The 19,641-nt window shown below is 51.7% G+C and overlaps 9 protein-coding genes across 9 annotated transcripts; 7 read left to right on the top strand and 2 right to left on the bottom strand.

The window, feature by feature from the left end:
* Positions 1-557: 557 nt before the first annotated feature.
* N7533_004977 (VWA and PH domains-containing RING finger protein) lies at positions 558-3,975 on the top strand (the record flags this gene model as incomplete). The annotated part of the gene is made up of 2 exons (XM_057101627.1): positions 558-1,047; positions 1,151-3,975. Coding segments are annotated over 2 exons (3,315 nt in total), but the record flags the coding sequence as incomplete, so codon positions are not given.
* Positions 3,976-5,502: 1,527 nt separating this feature from the next.
* N7533_004976 (M48 family metallopeptidase) lies at positions 5,503-6,727 on the top strand (the record flags this gene model as incomplete). Its single annotated transcript, XM_057101626.1, has 3 exons — positions 5,503-6,083; positions 6,155-6,621; positions 6,678-6,727. 3 exons carry the CDS (start codon positions 5,503-5,505, stop codon positions 6,725-6,727), a joined length of 1,098 nt encoding a protein of 365 aa, XP_056961256.1.
* Positions 6,728-7,462: 735 nt separating this feature from the next.
* Positions 7,463-9,431, top strand: N7533_004975 (chaperonin-containing T-complex subunit CCT8; the record flags this gene model as incomplete). The annotated part of the gene is made up of 4 exons (XM_057101625.1): positions 7,463-7,521; positions 7,645-8,015; positions 8,151-8,701; positions 8,775-9,431. 4 exons carry the CDS (start codon positions 7,463-7,465, stop codon positions 9,429-9,431), a joined length of 1,638 nt encoding a protein of 545 aa, XP_056961255.1.
* Positions 9,432-9,976: 545 nt separating this feature from the next.
* Positions 9,977-10,649, top strand: N7533_004974 (mitochondrial 54S ribosomal protein bL12m; the record flags this gene model as incomplete). The annotated part of the gene is made up of 2 exons (XM_057101624.1): positions 9,977-10,204; positions 10,317-10,649. 2 exons carry the CDS (start codon positions 9,977-9,979, stop codon positions 10,647-10,649), a joined length of 561 nt encoding a protein of 186 aa, XP_056961254.1.
* Positions 10,650-11,027: 378 nt separating this feature from the next.
* N7533_004973 (uncharacterized protein) lies at positions 11,028-12,879 on the top strand (the record flags this gene model as incomplete). Its single annotated transcript, XM_057101623.1, has 2 exons — positions 11,028-11,715; positions 11,831-12,879. 2 exons carry the CDS (start codon positions 11,028-11,030, stop codon positions 12,877-12,879), a joined length of 1,737 nt encoding a protein of 578 aa, XP_056961253.1.
* Positions 12,880-13,455: 576 nt separating this feature from the next.
* On the bottom strand, positions 13,456-14,327 carry yaf9 (YEATS domain-containing protein YAF9; the record flags this gene model as incomplete). Its single annotated transcript, XM_057101622.1, has 3 exons — positions 13,456-14,132; positions 14,195-14,219; positions 14,295-14,327. 3 exons carry the CDS (start codon positions 14,325-14,327, stop codon positions 13,456-13,458), a joined length of 735 nt encoding a protein of 244 aa, XP_056961252.1.
* Positions 14,328-14,584: 257 nt separating this feature from the next.
* horA (ubiquinone biosynthesis protein COQ11) lies at positions 14,585-15,643 on the top strand (the record flags this gene model as incomplete). The annotated part of the gene is made up of 4 exons (XM_057101621.1): positions 14,585-14,630; positions 14,691-14,745; positions 14,806-15,146; positions 15,222-15,643. The coding sequence occupies 4 exons, from the start codon at positions 14,585-14,587 to the stop codon at positions 15,641-15,643; spliced, it is 864 nt and encodes a 287-aa protein (XP_056961251.1).
* Positions 15,644-15,812: 169 nt separating this feature from the next.
* N7533_004970 (pre-mRNA-splicing factor SYF2) lies at positions 15,813-16,833 on the bottom strand (the record flags this gene model as incomplete). The annotated part of the gene is made up of 3 exons (XM_057101620.1): positions 15,813-15,860; positions 15,919-16,554; positions 16,639-16,833. The coding sequence occupies 3 exons, from the start codon at positions 16,831-16,833 to the stop codon at positions 15,813-15,815; spliced, it is 879 nt and encodes a 292-aa protein (XP_056961250.1).
* Positions 16,834-17,091: 258 nt separating this feature from the next.
* N7533_004969 (uncharacterized protein) lies at positions 17,092-18,969 on the top strand (the record flags this gene model as incomplete). The annotated part of the gene is made up of 1 exon (XM_057101619.1): positions 17,092-18,969. One exon carries the CDS (start codon positions 17,092-17,094, stop codon positions 18,967-18,969), a length of 1,878 nt encoding a protein of 625 aa, XP_056961249.1.
* Between the last annotated feature and the right edge of the window lie 672 nt (positions 18,970-19,641).

The following is a 19,641-nucleotide window of genomic DNA, read 5'->3' as shown; positions in this document are numbered from 1 at the left end:
GCCCATGTGGAAACCCAGACTGTCGCCCAGATCGGAGTCCAAGGGGAGCGATTCAAACCATCTTCATCTACCTGAAATCGGCTTTCTGGGGCGATCCAAAAAGAAATCACTCCAGCCTGGTAAGTTACTCGGTTCAGAGACCCATTCCGTTCCTTCATCCTCTCTCTCTCTCCCCCCTCTCTCTCGGGTTCTGCCTCAATCGTCAGATCCGCGCAACCTCGTGGCCATCAGCTCTCTCGTCGTGTCCGGAACCACCGATCTGAGACTGAGACCAATTGCGCCGGTTCAAGATGGGATGTGTCCACCGACCTTAAACCACTTTGCCTCCCCCGTATCCCTCTCCACTCTCCTTCTCTTTTCCTTCCTTTCTCTTCCATCCACCCTCCCCCCCTGAGACGTCCGGTCTTCTTTCATTCTTCCCAGCTGCCCAATTCAATCTACGATCAGCAGTCTGTAACATACTACGACCTGCATATTTGTTGTTGCCTTTTTTCGCCTCCCCGCAGAGCTAACGGGACACCCCCCGGTGACGTACAGAATTTCAATCGCGACCAGATTCACCCTCTCGCTCTAGCTCCACGCTTCGCTCCTTTCGTTCATTAACTCGTAGGCCTGACCGGCCCGAGAGCACTCTTTTGAACTACAACACCGCCACACAGAACAACAACTCCTATAGACCCCGGGCCCCCTCCACCCTCACCGATTCCATTCATTCTACCAACCAGCCGGCCTGGCAGTCCCCTTCCCACAACAATCGTTCTAGTGTCTCTTATAACTCGAGATCCGGCAGACAGACTAGCCAAATGGAAGTCGATCGTACTCGCACTCGGCGAGAGAGGACATTCGTTGGTAGTGAATGCGCCGTTTGTGAAGAGCCGCTGGAGCATACTCTGCGCGGAGAGCGTATTCTCCAATTATCATGTAGTCATGTGTCCCACGAAGCATGCTTCTACGAGTATATCCGCGAAATTGACTCGCAATACTGTCCGACCTGCAATGCGCCGCTTGGCTTAGATGCGAGTCGAGGTGGAAATGTCTTAGATGTCGGTATGTGACAAAGGAGATCGATCTCCAATTCTGCCCCCCCCCCCTAACGCGTGTGAATGCGAGGCAATACAGTGTGACTAATATGGAATGTGACCTTTCACAGAAAAAATATCCAGTATCGTGCGCTCCGTGACGATGAGCGATAGCGCGACAGCTCGCAGTGGCCTAACAACCCCCACCCCATGGGATCAACAATCGTCCCGTCGAGCACCCAGTGAAGGTGGTAGCCGGTATAATGGTCCAACCCAATCGACCTATAGTCGTCAAGATAGCCGGAGAGACAGTCGTGACACCACTGGACAGCGGGAGCGCGTTGAGCGGCTAACTGCAATTTCCCACTCTCACTCCCACGCTCCTTCCACTTCCGCTTCCGCTTCCCGACAACCTCATTCCCGCAATGGAAGCGCCGCGGGCTCGTCAGGCGACTACCACAATGATGGTCAGCATACGAGTAGCGGACGTCGCCATGATTATGATGTACAAGCGATGGAATCCGACCTCAGTCCCCGTCCCGGAGTTGCGAAGAATCCCATCCCCGCCCCAATTGTGACTGTGCGCAGCGAGTTCCCCACCATGAACCGATCCCGCCAGCAACAATCCCTTACTTGCTTGATCACCGTGGAGGTACCAGAAGGCAACTGGCGCCCTGATGCGGAGGACCTGCGACACACCCCTTCTGGTCAATCGCAGCCCGATGAGCCATTCTCTGCCCGATTTGGAGGCTCACAAGATGCTCGCTCTCTTCAATATGAACCCGTTGAGAATCTGGACGAGATTGCGGAGGAGCTGCGGAACCGGGTGGATAATTGGCACGGACTCGAGTTTCAACGATTTGGCAAACTCCGCCTGCACGGACAAATGCGCGTTGGCAAGGATCGGGAGTCATGGCAAGAATTGGAATGCTATCTCTTTGGGGAGATGCTCATTTGTGTCAAGGAGAAGAAGATCGCCGACTCTCGCAACCAATACGAGGACTCGAAGCCCAGAACTCGGTGCACTCTGAAGGGTTCGATTCTGATCAAGAAGCACCTGAAATCAATCGAATCTGCCTCCGACGAACCCGTTCTGACCCTCAACCTTTCCGTTAGCGAACTGCCTTGCTTCTTCCTGCGTTTCCCGAACCGCAATCAGCTTGAGATGTGGCGCCGTTCGCTGATTGATTTGCACCCGGTAGAGAATATCTCTCGCCATAATGACTATGATCTGGATAATTCGGGTGCCGAGGAAGATGACTACCGCACCAGCCGTATTCAGCGACAGGCATCCATCAACTCTTCATATGGCGCCGGCAAGTCCAATAACACTGCTATCACCGACTACACCAACCCGGACATGGAGAGACCGTCTATTGATTCATTTCACATTCCCCTCGATCTCGTCGTGGTTATCCCTGTGTCCTCGTCTATGCAGGGCCTCAAGATTACTCTTCTCCGCGACGCCCTCAAGTTCCTCGTGCAAAACCTCGGCTCCCGAGACCGCATGGGCTTGGTGACATTCGGCTCGAGTGGTGGTGGTGTTCCTTTGGTGGGCATGACCACCAAGTCTTGGAGCGGATGGAACAAGATTCTGGACTCCATCCGACCTGTGGGCCAGAAGAGTCTCCGTGCTGACGTTGTGGAGGGTGCTAATGTAGCCATGGATCTACTGATGCAGCGCAAGTTTAACAATCCGGTTTCGACTATCCTCCTCATTAGCGACTCGTCGACCTCTGACGTGGAAAGTGTTGATTTCGTGGTATCTCGGGCTGAAGCTGCCAAGGTCAGCATTCATTCTTTCGGCCTTGGTTTGACGCATAAGCCGGACACGATGATCGAGCTCTCGACTCGTACTAAGGGGTCTTACCTTTACGTGAAGGATTGGATGATGCTGCGGGAGTGTGTTGCTGGATGCCTTGGCGCCCTGCAAACGACTTCCCACCAGAATGTCAAGTTGAAGCTACGCTTGCCGGAAGGGTCTCCCGCCAAGTTTGTCAAGATCAGCGGTGCCTTGCATACTACCAAGCGTGCCACTGGCAAGGATGCCGAGGCTGCGCTGGGAGATCTTCGATTCGGTGATAAGCGTGATGTTCTAGTGCAACTGGTTATTCAGCCAGACAATGCTACTCAAGACAACATGCCCCAGGACCCCTGGGAGAGTTTAGTTTCGGGTCTAGAGGCCCTCGGTGGAGGTATCGATGGGGATGAGCAACGGGTTCTTAGCGTTGAGGAGGTACCACTGATCCAAGCCGATCTCACCTATGGTGACCTCCTCCGCGACGGCCACCTCACACATTCGCCTCGTCCCTCTCTCCTGGCTATAACGATGCTCCCTCCAAACCCTAGAGCTAAAGGCGGTCGCCCATCGACGCCTCCCATCCCACCCCACCCCTCGATCGTGCAACGCCGCATGGAGCTCCTCACATCCGACATGTTAACCCGGGCCCTGACTCTTGTTTCCCGCGGCCAGAATGATCGTGGCCAACACCTGCTCAACGAAACAAGGAGTATCCTGAAGGGTCTCGGCAAGGGAGGTCTCCCTCCTCTACCCCCAGGAGCTTCCCGCTCTGGAACCAGTGACTCCGGCAGCCGCACCGAGACACCGAACTCAGCCTCCCCAACACCTTCATCAAACTTCGCCGAAAGCCACGCCTCATCTGCCTCGGAGGCCAATACCATCACACCGAGCTCCTCTGTCGATGCCCAGACCATGATTGCACTGAACGCGGACCTCGACTCTGCCCTTGAGTGGATCAACCACCCAGCCGTCTTCAGCCGTGATTCTCGAAAGGCCGTCCTACAGAGCATCGGTGTGATCTCTTCCCAGCGCGCTTATACGTACCGCACTCCCTCGGAGGGACACTGGGCCCAGCGCATTTCCGGCGTGCGCCGATTGACAGATAAATCCAAGGATTGGCGTGAGATGGGCGACGATGCATTGACTGAGGAGTGAGATTTACGATAGAGTCTGTTCTTTCGTCTCTTTTCTCATCCATCTTTGCATCGCATCTATCTATACGCCATCTCGAGATTTCGAACGCATCTTCGTCAAGCCGGTCATGATCTTTCTTTCTTATATAATACCTTCCTCACTACTACCCCCTCATGCTTATTATTTTTTCCATTATTCATTTTTCCTTGCCATGATACCACTTTGTTCCCACCATGACTGCGCGGCATGATTCCAGGGGCTTTTTGTTTTCGACCTGTTTCCGTTATGCTATGGCCTGTGGGTTGATCGTGTTGTGCATTTTGTCTCTGATCTCTGATTTCCTTCTGTTTTGGTTTGGTCTGGTCTGCCAGAGCCTTGGTGCTGGTGCGAATGGTCTCTTTACCTGCTATGCCCCTATTTCCTTTACCCTTATTACCCGAACACCCTTTTGGATTTTTCCCTTCTTGGTCCATTTTGGATCAATTTGGCGAACTCTTCATCCTTTTCCTTGGACTTTTTTTGGATTTGGTTTGGCTTTTCGACTGGATGCTTGCATGTGCGTCCCGAAAATATTATGATTACTGGATTCTGGCTTTTTTGTTTATAGCTCCCCCCCCGACCCCCATCTGCATAATTGACTGCCCCCGCTTGTGAATAATGACTGCATGTGTTGATTTAATTGAAGATTTATCTGTCTGATTTATTTGTGCGCATTTCGTGGCTCAATTTGTTGGTTGTGCTTTTCGATGTAAGCGAGTAGATGTCAAACTTCGTGGCCTTCACCCGAAAGGTTCTTGCTAGGGCCTTGTAACTAGTTAGTTTGGAATTTCTTTTGAGGGATCACTAGGTAGAGCCCAGAAGGGAATTTCTTACTGGTAAGGAGAACTGTTGCTAGCTGCTTGAGTAGGTCCTCCTGAAGCTGACAATGTAGAATTCCTTCTTTGACCGAATTGGAAGTTTATTCAAATACAACCGCGAAGCTTCAAAGAGAGACTGGAAACTTATTACTAGACACTGGGGCACTGCTGAGGCATATACTCTATGCCTCAGGCACGTCAAGATCGCCTATAACTAACTATCGGCATCCTTCCTTTGTCTCTAGAATCCGCACAGCATTCTTCTATCCACCTATAGCTGTCCTCATATCATCAGACACTATAGTTGTGGAGCATATATCATAATTAATTATTTAAATTTGATGAAATAAAAGGACGAGAATGACGAATTGCCATGAAATTCTGCAGTGATCTGGTGTTTCCTTCATAGAAGACCCTGGAAATTTGCTAAACTAAACGCCGGAAGTGGCTGCTTATCACCGGCCGCAACCCCATTCGGACTTTCATCTCCGCAGCGACTCTTCCTCTTCCACTTGACTCACTCCATTACCTTCACCTCCAGTTCACCACTCTATCTCGTACCAAACCACCTACACCCGAAATCCACTGATGCTCACACAACTGTCCTTGCGCGCCTTACGCGCCTCCCGAAACACCCGTCTCACAACCCCCAAAATACCTAACCTTCACCTCCGCCAACCTCAACCCGCTCATGCTCTCGCACTCGCGCCTAAGAACACCACCACCTCAAATAGCACCACGATGGCTCACAACATCCACACCCCAAAGAACAAGCCCCAGAATCCAATCCCAGCTCCACCCAATCACCCTCCCACGCCCAACACAACGCCCATTCACCTCAACGCCAATCTCCCGACTCCGCACCTCCACCAAATCCAGCTACCACCAAAGACCAAACTACAACCGCTTCAGCGGCTCCCAGCGCACCTCACTATTCCGCACCCTCCTCACAAAATCCAAACCGCATCACTTCGTCCTCATCGGAATTGGCATCTCAGGCCTATACCTCTATAACACAGACGTGGTAGAAATGACCGGCCGCCGCCGCTTCAACTGCATATCCGCGGAGCGCGAACTAGCCATGGGCGCAGAAAGTTACCGCGAAGTCCTCGCCTCCGAACGAGGCAAGGTCCTACCAGACTCCCACCCACTAACGAAGAGCGTTGATCGCGTTCTGCAGCGCCTCATCCCTATGGCGGATATCGAGGGTGCGGAGTGGAAGGTGCATGTTATCAAGGATGACGGGAATGCGAACGCATTCGTATTACCGGGGTAAGTAACAGCAACATCTAACACCATCACTCATCCATCCATCCATTACTAAAATTCCCCTTCCAAAACAGAGGCAAAGTCTTCGTATACACAGGCATTCTACCAATCTGCCAAGACGAAAACGGCCTCGCCGCCGTCCTAGGCCACGAAATAGCACACGTTGTAGCCAGACACCCGGCTGAGCGCATGAGCACGAGTTTCCTGACGCTGGGCACTGTATTCCTCGTCTCGATGCTATTCGATGTTTCGGGGCAATTGTCGTCCATGATGGTGAATTTGATGTGGAGTTTGCCTAATTCGCGGACGCAGGAGGCTGAGGCGGATCATATGGGGTTGATGATGATGGCGAAGGCTTGTTTTGATCCGTCCGCGGCGGTGAGGCTTTGGCATCGGATGCAGATGCAGGAGAAGGGGGTGCCGTTGCAGTTTATGTCGACGCATCCGTCTAGTTATAATCGGGAAGAGGCGATTCGGGGATGGTTGGAGAGGGCGGAGGGGGTTTATTTGGATAGTGATTGTGGGGTTGTTGGGGGATTTGGTGAGTTTTTTTGATGGTGTTTTTTGGGGTTGAGGATTGGGCTGACCTTTTTATAGTGCCTGGCTTTCGGAGTGCGGTTAGGGAGAATCGTTCGGTGGTGTGGTGAGGTTGGAGCTTGAAGCTTTCCCGACAGCGGGTATAATATATTCATACTTCCCAAGGTTGTAAACTATTATCATGGCATGTGGACAATGTTTGTTCAATATATCAAATATCCATGGATGGCACCTGATATTTCCTGAACCTGCACGCCATAATACAAAGACGTCATTCAGAAATGGTGCAGGATCACTATCCATTTCATGGACCGAATTGGCTTGATGGAGGGCATATTACTATAAAGTCACGCCCAAAGTTATACGGGCGTGTCCAAGGTTCATGTTCACCTGAGATTCGTAATAGTACTAGTACTACTATTTCTTTGCTGTATGGATTCGAGTCACTGTAGGTATGTCTATACCTCAGGCTCAGTCTTACTACTTTGGGAATGCATGTCGCTCGCATAGTTCGGTAGCGTGGTACAGCTTAAAGCTTGGAGTTTCCCCATGGACGCAGGTGTGATATATCCATTCATTTACACTATCATCGTGATATACAATCAATTGATGCATTTTTTTTCTTATATATGAATTTTCTACCAGTAAAATAGTAGGACAATATACTGGGAGATACTATACTAGTAGTATACGGAGAGGATGGCGGGGCGGTCAACAGTTCCCCTCCGTGCAAACGCAGCAAACCCACCACCCAAAAATTCCCCGGGCACTCTTGACGAGCTCATCTTCCCCTTTTGAACCCCCCTCATATCCAGTCAAATCCACATCGGACGCGACCTTTCACAATGTCGCTATCCATCCCTGGGCCCTCTCAGCAGGGCCTCTTCAAGCAGGGGTACCAAACGTAAGAAGATCCCTCCTCCCAACACATCCAAATCCCACCTCCTTATCCGCTCGGAGGGGAGGTTGCTCCAAATGGAAGCAAATGAAGCTAGCCAGCCAGCTAATCACAATTCCATCAACACAGCCATGACTCTGAGGATGGAGCTGTTATCCGCAACATCGAGGCCTGCCAGGCCATCTCCGGCACCGTTCAGACTTCCCTGGGTCCCTATGGCCGCAACAAGATCGTCATCAACCACCTGCAGAAGATGATCCTGACCTCCGACGCTGCGACCATTCTCCGTGAACTGGATGTTGTTCACCCCGCTGCCAAGCTGCTGGTTATGGCTAGTCAGCAACAGGATGCCGAGATGGGCGATGGCACAAACCTGGTCATCGTTCTGGCCGGAGAGCTGCTGAAGAAGGCGGAGGAGCTTATTCGCTTGGGATTGAAGACTAGTGATATTACTTCGGGCTACGAGAAGGCACAGAACTTTGCTTTGAAGACCCTAGAAGGTATGTTGGGTCTCCTCACTCTTATATTCGAGTCTGGTGGGGATGTCGGGATAGGGGAGGGTCGACTCTCACTACCGTTGTCACCAGATTTGAGGTGGATAATTTGCTAACCAGTACCTTTTTTTTTTGCGATAGATCTCGAGGTTGACCGACTCAAGGAGATGCGTTCCACTACCGAGCTCAGCAAGGCCCTTCGGACGGTTATCGCTAGCAAGCAGTCTGGCGTTGAGGATACTTTGGCGGAACTGGTCGCGGAGGCTGTTCTTGCCGTACTTCCCAAGAACCCCCTCAACTTCAACGTGGACAATGTTCGTGTCGTCAAGATTATGGGTGGTAGCTTGGAACAATCCAAGGTGGTCAAGGGTATGGTTTTCGGACGTGAGCCGGATGGAATTGTCAAGCAGGCCCGCAAGGCCAAGGTCGGCGTGTTCAGCTGCCCAATTGATATCTCGCAGACCGAGACCAAGGGTACGGTCCTGCTGAAGAACGCCCAGGAGATGGTCGACTTCACCAAGGGCGAGGAGGAGCGTCTGGAGGCCGCTATCAAGGAGCTTTATGACTCCGGTCTGCGCGTTCTCGTTGCCGGTTCTACCGTCGGCGACCTGGCCATGCACTACCTCAACCGCTTTAACATTCTGGTTATCAAGATTCTCTCCAAGTTCGAGCTCCGCCGTCTGTGCCGCGTTGTCGGTGCTACCCCCCCTGGCCCGCCTCGGCGCCCCCATGCCCGATGAGATGGGTACCGTTGACGTTGTCGAGACCACCGAGATTGGTGGTGACCGTGTCACCGTTTTCCGTCAAGAAGATGCCAACTCGGCCACCCGCACATCCACAATTGTCCTGCGCGGCGCCACCCAGAACCACCTGGATGATGTCGAGCGTGCCATCGATGACGGCGTGAACGTCGTCAAGGCCATCACCAAGGACCCCCGTCTCGTCCCCGGTGCCGGCGCCACCGAGATCCAGCTCGTCGAGCGGATCTCCGCCTTCGCTGACAAGACTCCCGGTCTGCCCCAGCACGCCATTCGCAAGTTCGCCGAGGCCTTCGAGGTCGTTCCCCGTACCCTCGCCGAGTCCGCCGGTCTCGATGCCACTGAGGTTCTCTCCCGTCTGTACACCGCACACCACCGCAACAACACGGATGCCCAGTCCGAAGGTGAAGAGGAGGGCAGCTCATCCGAGGAAGAGGAGCCCTACTGGACTACCGGTGTGGACCTGGAGGTCGGCTCCGGCGGTGACGGCACTCTCGATGCTGTTGACGAGGGTATCCTCGACTTGATGGCCTCCAAGAGCTGGGCCATTCGCCTCGCCAGTGAGGCTGCCCGTACTGTTCTCAGCGTCGATCAGATCATCGTCGCTAGACAGGCTGGTGGGCCGAAACCCCCAGGCCCCAACCCTAACTGGGATGAGGATTAAACGTTTGATTATGAGGCTTCGAGACCGCTGGGACGTTGATAGATCTACGTACGATATCACGAAAAAAAGTCGGCTGGTGTGTATAGCAGAGTATGATAATACATCCCTACCTTTTGGTCAATCTTCTTTCTTTTGTTTCGTAGCTGTAGCTTAAAGCAGCCAATTGCTGAGTGTATTCGTCGGCATATTTCCTAGAGATACCAGTATACCAAGGTACAAAGGCAGGGCTTTCTGTTGCCCTTGTCTTCTATTTATCCCGAGATAACGTTGTATTTCAAAAATTGAGAATTCTTGGCATTTAAATTCGTTATCACCATGGATAATACTAGTAGTAGTAGTACTATACTGTTGATAGTCCCCATCTGGTACTCTGTTGATGGCTTGTATATGATGACTAATACCACGTGACACCTAGATTTTCCCCGAAACTCTTGCCATTCTTTTCGTCCGCATCGCGGTTAGAGCTGTCCTTCCCCATTAGTCCCGTCCACCCTCAATTGAATTTAATTTTGATTCGGAGTCTCCGACCCTCTCACGCCTTCGCCATGTCCTTCCCCATCCAGTCCGCAGCTCGCTGCGCCAGACAGCTGTCCGGCTCCGTCCGCCCATCCTCCCTGCGCATCGCGACTTCATACACAGCCCGCACACCCAGCTACCGACGATGGGAATCGACCGAGGCCGCTGCCCCTACCAACCCCAAGATCACACAGATTGTCGACCAGATCAGCACATTGACCCTGCTTGAGACCGCCGACCTCGTGTCTAGCCTGAAGGTTGGTCCCGAACCCGTGATGCATTAGATATGGAGCACTCTGCTGTTTCAATCGCCCATGATCGCTAGAAATACCATTTGCACTTTCAATTGCTGACTCTTCTTCTCAACAGACCCGCCTGAACATCCCTGACCTTCCCGTTGGTGGTTTCGCCATGGCCGCCGGAGGAGGCGCACCTGGCGCCGCCGCTGCCGTCGAGGAGGAGGAGGCCGCCCCCGCTGCTGCCGAGAAGACCCTGTTCAACCTGAAGCTCGAGGGCTTCGAGGCCGGTTCCAAGCCCAAGATCATCAAGGAGATCAAGAACATGCTCGGCCTGTCGCTAGTTGACAGCAAGAAGTTTGTCGAGTCCGCGCCCAAGATCATGAAGGAGTCTGTGCCAAAGGAGGAGGCCGAGAAGATCATCGAGACCCTCAAGGCTCTGGGTGCTAAGGCTGTCATGGAGTAAAGGAAGAAGACACACTGATATACTCGGGATACCAAAAAGAGCAGCAAGAAAAAAAAAATCGTTGTTTGGGCCGGGGATTCATGCAGAAAGACTTGTTGAGATTCTTACTCCCTCTTTCCTTCCTACCTGTGTTTTTTTATTACCGAGGACCCTTTTTTCTCCTTTGCACTTGCACAGCTTGAGCTTTGCGGAGATCTGAGCGTTGTTTGTTGGCCTGGGCGTGTGAGGGCAAATGTACATTATACGCATTTTTGTTAAGGACCCCGTCTGTTAAAGAGGGTTTGTTTGATTAATTTATGCATTGAGCATGTTCAAAGTATTACTTCCTCAACTATGCCTCCTAGTGTAAGCGTAATTAGTTTAATTATTCCGAATTGAATGGATGATGTTACCGAACTACGTAGACCAGGTGGTGCTCTCCATGAAAGCGGACTCGCCAATTCCGACCTCCGCGGTTTTTGCTCAAGCTCCGCAGCAACTCCAACTCCAATTCCTCCCCCAGTCTTTGCGCACACCCAAACCACCGCTGTGGCCCACGACATTACGCCCACAATGTCGAGATCCACGACTTCTCTAAAACAATGGCTGCACCTGCGGCAAACATTGTCCGCGCAAATACCCTCAACGATCAGCCCACGTGCGCGCAATCTCGCCCTCTCCGCTAATGCGTCCCGATCAACAACGAGCAGTAGTGACACGGTTATGTTGACACGCTCGCTTCACAGCACCCGGTATCGACAGGCTGCTTCCCCGAGACCTCGCCAAGCACCGGGCACCAGGGACAGACAGAGGCAAGCAGAGCGGCAGGGACAATTGGAGCAGAGAATCGGCTACAAAGGAGAACTTTTTATGAAGTCGAGTGTGCAAAACCGGACGAAGAAGAGCATGGGCGAATGTCTGGAATTGCATGAGAAGATTGCAGGGGTGATTTACGATGCTGCCATCGTGGACGGCCAGCTGCCGAAGGAAATCAGCTTCAAGACGTATAAGGATATCGGAGCGAAGTTGATCATGGCTGCATATGAGAATGAGGTTTCTGCGGCTGCTATTCGAGCTATTTCAGTTGGTTCGTTCCATCCTCCTCCATGAATTTTCCCCAATTTACTCCCAAGGACAAGAGGGAGTTGTTTTGCGGGGGGGTTTTATACTTCTGACACGGCTTGCTAATACACGCTTTACAGATGTTGACGCCGTCTTCCGTATCGGCTACATCGTCGCTCTACCACTCGAAGAACCCGGGATCGCAGAATGGATCCTTTCCTCCTGCGCCAGAGCCAAAGCACGCATCGCACTAGTCCTCGTGGTGAACCGAGCCATCCACAGAGATAAAACGGTACCAGCCCGCACGCAGTGGACAGACGACATCGAGGAGCTAGCAAAGACAGAATACCCGCCCGCAATGCTCCTGCACGCGCAGATCCAAGGCCGGCGCGGCAAATACGACTCTGCCTTCCGACAATTCGAGAATAGGATCCTCCCCCGTCTTTCGCCGACCCGCAAGTCACCGAACACATTCTCCAGCATCCAAATAGGAAAGGAACTGGATTCGCCGTACCGGACATATGCGCTGCTCCGCGCCGCGCACGATCAGCAGTTCGATTCACCGGAGAGTCGGCAGAAAGCGGACGAAGCGATTCGGATCGCGGCGGTGGAATTTGGCGATCCGGAGGCTTTGACTGAGTATGCGTCTGTCATGATGAATGAGGGTAATCTGGATATGTACGAGGAATGCATGTGCAAAGCTGCAACAGGAGGCCATGGAAAGGCCTCGTTCTACCTTGGAAATTTCTACTACTTGACTTTTCTCGGCAAATACAAGACTCGCGGGGAGCGCGATTCTAATCAGAATAGGTGGCCGCCGGCGTGGGTAGCGCGGCTGACGGGCTTTCATGACCCTGCGAAGTCTTCTTCGATTCTGAACAAGTCGATGACATATGTTGCCTCTTTCCTGAATCGTTCCATGCCGCAAAAGGCGTATCATCAGCTCGCTTCGGATTGGTATGAAGTTGCTGTGGCTCAGGGTCACCCATCTGCTTGTTTTATGATGGCGCTTCTTAAGCGTGAGGTTGCTCAGTCGGAGGCGGAGTTGGAGGATGCGGGTATTTTCTTTGAGTTGGCTAGGTCGATTCAGGATCTGGAGTTGAAGAAGACTATAGCCGAGTTGGAGAAGAACTGGTTTAATCGCGATTTTGAGCCTACTTTGCCGATGAAGTTCATGGCTGTACGATAGTGTCTCGGGTTCGTCTGCCTATGGTGGATTAGATCGTGCAGAGAGTTCGGAGAAATAGTATAGTGTATCATAGTTGCATTGCATTGATATCCCAAGCTTGATCTAGCATGGGGTAATTCCGAATGGCTCCCTAGGTAAATGGTATAGACTTTAAATTGGTATGTAGCTAAAGACTGAGAGTTGGGTATGAAAAGGATTGACATTGGCTTTATTAGACAATGCAAGTTCTAGATAATGGCCGAATTCCGTCGACATGCTTGGTGATCATTGCTGCAAACTTTCGAGCTCCAGGTGACGAGGAACCATGTACTGCATTTCATGGGATCCAAAGTCTTTGGGCCTAGATAGAAGTTTCTCCTACTAGGATAGAAGAAGACTGGCGCGGTTGGTCTTATGAACAAGAGTCTGCCATTTGAAAGCCAGGTTGGATACACCGTTGACGCTTATAACCCAACGTCTGCTGCGGAAATAGCTGTATCATACCTGCGCTGCCTTCACTGGTGGGGGTCGATTTTCACAGGGCGCGAATCGAATCTGGATATCAATTTTCCGATGGATTGGCAGTTATGAGGTCGATCATCTCTTTTTCGGAATGGAAGGAACACCCTCAGTCTCCCTCAACTCAACCAGCTTCTTCTCTCTTTCGACCAAGCGATCCTTCTCCTCCTTAATCATCTGCTCAACCGTCTTCGTCGCCTCAGACATCCTATCAAGCTCCTTGTTCTCCGTCGTCTTGCTGTAGGGATTCTTCGGCGTATCACCCATCGGAATATCCGCCGTCCGGCCAGCCTTCGCATTCTTGCCCTTGGCCCTAGGCACAGACCCCGCCGGACCACCAGTGAGGACCTCGTAGAACGGCTCGACGGGCTCATTGAAGATAACCTCCTCGTAATTTTGACTTACAACGACCTCCCGCCGCTCCTTCATACCCTCCGCGTCCGGGCCGTAAGGGTGCAGTTTCAGACTGTGCCATAGGGTCTGCGGCTTCTCGTTGGATTCGGGGACGAAGTAGAGCTTGATTTGGATTTCGAATTCACCCCAGCCTGTTTCGACGACTTCGAAGGGTGGTTGTTCGATTGTGCGCACATTTTGCGCGTAGGTCTCGTGGAGCTTGAATTGGACTTTCTTCAGCCAGTAGGAGATGTCTTCGTCGTTGACGCCTTTGACGAAGATGCGCCATTGGTGCGTGTGGTCTGTTGGGGCGTTGGCGGGGCGCTTCTCCGGGTCGAAGAGTTGGGCTTCTGTGCCGAAGACTGTGTATTTGTTAGCTCGGGGGTTGGTTGTAGGGTGGAGATCCGTTGTTGTCGAGACATACTGAACGGTCGGAATGCTGATACGCCCTATGAGTGTGCCGTGAGTGGAAGGGCTCGTAATGGGAGGGGGTTTTAGTTGGCTATGATGAGCTGGGTACTCACTCTGACGCGCTTGTTTCCAGTTGCAGATGGCATATTTGAATCAGGTCACGAATTATTAGTAGCAGAGTCGTGAATCGCAGAGTTAACTCGAAAGTTGCAAGGGCGGACTGCGCGGCGCGAAGAGGCATTTGCGACACACGTGACTCGGTGACGGCATGCGGGAGCTGCCATAGCTTTGATGATCTGATCGGATTCATATATCTGGATTGATCATGCCGTTTTCCTTTTGACGAGAATCTCGACCTCTACTTCCAATTGACCGTGATAGCAAACTTTATCTAACTCATACGATGGCTGCCAAACGACTTGTCGTTGCTGGAGGAAGTGGTTTCCTAGGTTCGCACTCTTCTAGCCTGCGCATAGGCCAATGTTCGCCATGCTAACTTGCTGCTTCAGGTTCCAGGATCTGCAAATCTGCAGCTGCACGAGGCTGGTCGGTTGTTTCGCTAAGGTATTTCGCTCCTTGAGAATCAAATTGATATTTCATTTCTTCTAATCGCGTGTCTTTTAGTCGATCCGGAGAACCGCGGTGGGATGCCGTGACAGACTCCTCTGATCGTCCTAGCTGGGCAAGCTCCGTGGAATGGGCCAAGGCCGATCTCTTGAAGCCAGAGAGCTATAAGCCTTTCTTGACAAATGCTTCAGCTGTTGTGCACTCAATGGGGATTCTGTTGGAGGCCGACTACAAGGGTGTTGTACAAGGAAGAGAGCCTATTGTCAGTGGGCTTCAGCGCGCATTTAGCTCATCGAAGCTGGGCAGCCAAAACCCTCTCACACGACATGAGGGCGAAGCTTTGGAACCAAAGGAAAAGGATGGCCAGTTAACTTATGAATTAATGAATAGGGATTCCGGTATGTCCAAGTCCAACTGTTATGGTTTATTTCTAGATACTCGAAAGCTAACCCGTTGTTATTGGCGAAACTTAGCCATCGCATTAGCCCAGGAGTCCTCAAGCGAGCATGTCCCAGCCTTTGTATACATCTCTGCCGCGGCGGGTGCACCCGTCCTTCCAGCCAGGTACATCACCACCAAACGAGAGGCCGAGGCCACCATAACCTCCACCCTTCCTGAGCTGCGGAGTATCTTCATTCGCCCGGGGTTCATGTATGACAACAGCCGAAAGTTCACGCTGCCCATTGCGCTGGGCGGATTCGTTGCCTCGGAGTTCAACACTTTGCTAGGAAATAAACTTGGCTTCCTCGGGGCCATGGCCGAAAAACCACTAAAAGTCGATATGGTGGGTGAGGCTGTGGTTGAGGCGCTGGAAGACGAGTCGACCAGAGGTGCTGTGGGAACAAAGCAGATTGAAGCACTGGCAACAAAAGCCTGGAGAAAATCAATGCTTTAATTCGGCCTTGCTATTATTGGCCCGTTTAACATGGTACACATTAACCTCTCGATATCGAAAACCGTGCAAATCAGTCAATAATCTTCGCTGGTGATGAGGAGTGTCTTGCACCATGCATGACACAAAATGTTTTGCATGTACATTAGTATGATTTTTTTTTCATGTAACATTAGATCATGGTGCCGCGCTCGAAACTGTCCCGAATTTCGGTAGTGTACTAGAAAACAACGTTAGTGCATTCGCTCCAAATAGTTGCGATTATATGTAAAACATACCTTGTTGTAGAAGCGCGACAATTTTTGGTTGAACTGCTTGTTCTTTTCGTTGATGTATGTGACGTCTGCCTCCTCGTCGCCACGGCGCTCCTTACGCTTCTTCAGGCGGACCTCTTCGGCCTTGCGGAGGTCTGTCACCAGTCTGTCCACGGCCGCACGGTCCGGCTTGTTGTCCGTAAAGCCCGTACTGTCTGCGGTGGAGTAGAAGCTGCCGTTTTTGTCGATAGCAATCATTTCCCCATCAGCGGTTTCGACAATCTCCAGGTCGCCATTAGCAGCTGCCTTCTCGATGGCAGCGATCTTGTCCTGCTCATAGGCCTCTAAGTTGGGCTGCAGCTCCCGCATCTGGCGATCATAGACCTTGCGAGCGTCTTGAGTGTAGTCCTGGAACGCAACATCATCGCGGTGACGCTGCTTCTTCTCTAGACGGCGGTCCCACTTCTCCGATTCATCCACAGTCCAATCCCAGGCCCTCTTGCGTTCGAAATCTTCTCCTGCAGCTTCCGTGTCCGCCTTGAGGAGGTTGTGGGAGGCAAACGCGTGTTTGCGGGATAGATTGTTCAGCAGTGATGGGTCAGTCGCAAGTCGTTGTGTCTCTGCTGCGGTTTCCTTCATGTTGCGCTCGGCGCCAGATTTCTGATTTGGAGTCAGTTTTCTCTTCAAGTCAAATAAAGGGTTCTTAAACATCTCCCTTGTAGATCAAGTACAAAAGCGACTTACCGCTCGCGCCTGAAGAGCCTTAAATCTCTGTAGTCTCTCACGCGCCGCATTAGCCGCGGTATCTCCGTCCTCATTCTTCTTGTCTGTCGTTGGCTCTTCTGCGGCTGGTGGGTTTTCGGGAGCAGCCTCCGTCTGCTCAGGATGGTCGGAGACCACCTCTTTTTTGGCGGCCTCTTGATTTCGTGTTCTGGGCATTATGTTAAGCTCTGAGACACAACCTTTACCAGTTGAGGACGAAGGTGAGGCGATGAGGAGTGTTTTGATAAGGAATCCTTTGCGGGCAGGATTTGGGCCCGTGGAGATCATCGATAGGTCGAGTCGACCGCATTCCACACCGCCTTTGTCACCGCCCAAGAACTGCCGCCCCAGATGGTGGCCAACCTGTCGCTTCTCCACTCGTGGGTCGTCTCCGCATTCCCGTTGTTGACTTGATCGATTACACTCACACTCAGTATGGGGAGTCTCTTGCGGTTGCTGCAAAGACCGCGGCGTCAATTAACTCGGTCACTTCTGCAGCCATCATTACATCGTGTCTCTTCTCTCAGCAGTGGTGTTGCTCAGTCTTACGGCCCGTCCCCATCAGGGCTTCTACGTGCTACACTCTTGGGGCCGATCACCTCCAAGACCAACAATGAAACTAATGACGAAAGAAACGCCCGAATTCTTGAACTGCTTGATTCTAAATGGGAATATGGTAGACCTCCCTCGTCATTATCGTTTGCCCTCACGGGACATTTGTCTGCCGGCTATACACAGGGCCATGGCCGGCTTCCCTCAATTGGAACTTTATCTTCCCTTCAATACGTGACAGAAAGACTCGCTGTGAATAACCAGGGAGCCGAGCTACTACAAGCCGATCTAGAGAAGATTATCTCTCGCTGCCGCAGAAAACATCAATGTACAGAACTTCTCTCAACTTTGGGAGATATTGTTGTGAGGCTTCAACGACTAAACCTCTTCATTGACCCCAAACTCTACGAACTCGGAATGTGCATGGCTGCTCAGAGCCTTTCGTCTGCGAATTTTCACCGTTTCTTCACGGGTCTTCTCAGACTGACCCCTGATCAGTTGCAGTTCGAGTCTGGCTTTGATATTGTTCAAACGCTATATGAAACTGTTCGCCAGGAAGTTTTTGAAACCCCGCATTACGATACCACACATATTCTTGCTGAGATCACCGGTGAATACGATGCTATCCCAGAGAGTGATACTGTCACATTTCATGATATACTCTGCTCAATGCTCAAAGACGACCGACATTTGACTAGCTGGACCAATTATCTCTGCTTATTATCCAGACTTCAAAGTGGCGAGCCTTTAACCAATTTATGGAAGGAGTTTCTCGACAAATTTTCAGAGAAGAGCCGAGAGAATTTGCACTCGATGTACAGCGTTGTACTGGATTTAGTGCGGGCCAGGCGTTCGGAAACTGCTGCTAAGTTCCTTGAAGGCATTTCGATCCGCAATGGAGATAACCTGCCGCATATTTCAACGTTCCCACATTTACAAGAAATATTTGACGACTCTGTTGTCTGCGAAACTTTGGCAGATGTTGGAGGAGATCAATACGATGTATTGCTCGAGATTGCCTTTAAGAACATGGAACAACGTTTAGGAATTCGATGGGAGAAAGCCCAGCAACCGGAAGACGAGGCCCACATCAGCATCACCGCAGACTCGCCATGGTCAGTATTCGAAGACCAGCCTCTTCTGTCAATCGATGGTGATTGTGCCGGCTATGACGACCCAAGCCGACTGTATGCCGAGCTTCAAGCCTCGGGCTGTTCTCGCTCGCCAAACCAACTGGGCCGAATTGTGGAGCTACTTCACGATAATGATGGGATTGGCCTCAAAGTAGTTCTACAGGGTGATCATAAACTTAATCTACCAGAATTTCGATGGTGTCCTCGACATTCGCCTATTGAATTCTCGCACGCTGAACTCCCAACCTTGTCAGACCGCTCCCGAGAATGGACACCGGCCTCACTTGGACTAATATGGGTTCGTCCCCTTATCAATGGCGTGCCTCAGCCAAGAGAAAAGTCCTTTCATCTCATGCAGCTTGGTTTCCTGGATATGCGGCGCGGATCACATGAGGCGTGGCAGTCATCGGGTTACATTGTCGGCTGGGACCGTCAATCTGGGCATATGAGTGCAGTATTTGTTGGGACAGACCGCGAAGTTATCGACCGCGGTCCCATGCCATCAGATGCTCCATTTGGAACTCTGCTACGTATTCGGCCCTCTCATATTCCAGACTCCGGTCTTTGGAGCTCTGTGGATCCTTTCCACTTGGATCTGGACCCAAGCCTAGACCTAGGCTTTCGATAGTTTCTTCCACCCGGAATGCTACTGCATATAGTTTGTGGGTTCGATGTGAACCTAATGTATCAACGTGAAAATGCCGTTGGAGACATCTAAGCATGGACGGACGATCTCACATGTAGGAGAATGGATGGAATACCCACATCAATATGAATAGCCTTGTAGATCGGGTTCATCCTATGTCAAACCCCGAATTCTTGTCCCTCGCTTTCTTTCATCCCGATCGACAGCACACCAACATACACGCCGCACAAACCCACTGTGGGACATTCTCGCTCCGGAGTCCAACGGGGATTGGCCCTGATCGTGAATCTCTGTCAGCGATCAGTTGATTGGATCGGCAATTACCATGATCGGCAGCGACGAGTAAAACCCAGCAGTTTGGTACACCATCCTTTCCAGGTTCATCCAGGCGCCACAGCGTTTTCTATCACCAAGTATGCGTCTCCGGTAGGCACCCCGACTGCTTCTACTGACCCTAAGACGGGGCTAACAAGAATCGACGGATGGGATGCGCAAGCCACCGGGATCGGACACTCTATTTCGAACGATGGTGCATCGATCGCGGCCTGCTTCCACTTTTCTGCCTTTTCTCTACCCTCTTCAACTGCATCTGGCTATGAATGGAAGTCTTTAATTCCCTGCCACGATGAATGTATACGTTCTGCGCATGGCTTG

Source organism: Penicillium manginii, assembly GCF_028828005.1.
Source record: "Penicillium manginii strain IBT 31320 chromosome Unknown utg000004l:1.0-7231830.0:1.0-7236170.0, whole genome shotgun sequence".
Taxonomy (NCBI): domain Eukaryota; kingdom Fungi; phylum Ascomycota; class Eurotiomycetes; order Eurotiales; family Aspergillaceae; genus Penicillium; species Penicillium manginii.
Note: the sequence above shows the minus strand (reverse complement) of the source record. Positions and strands in the feature narration are given on the sequence as shown.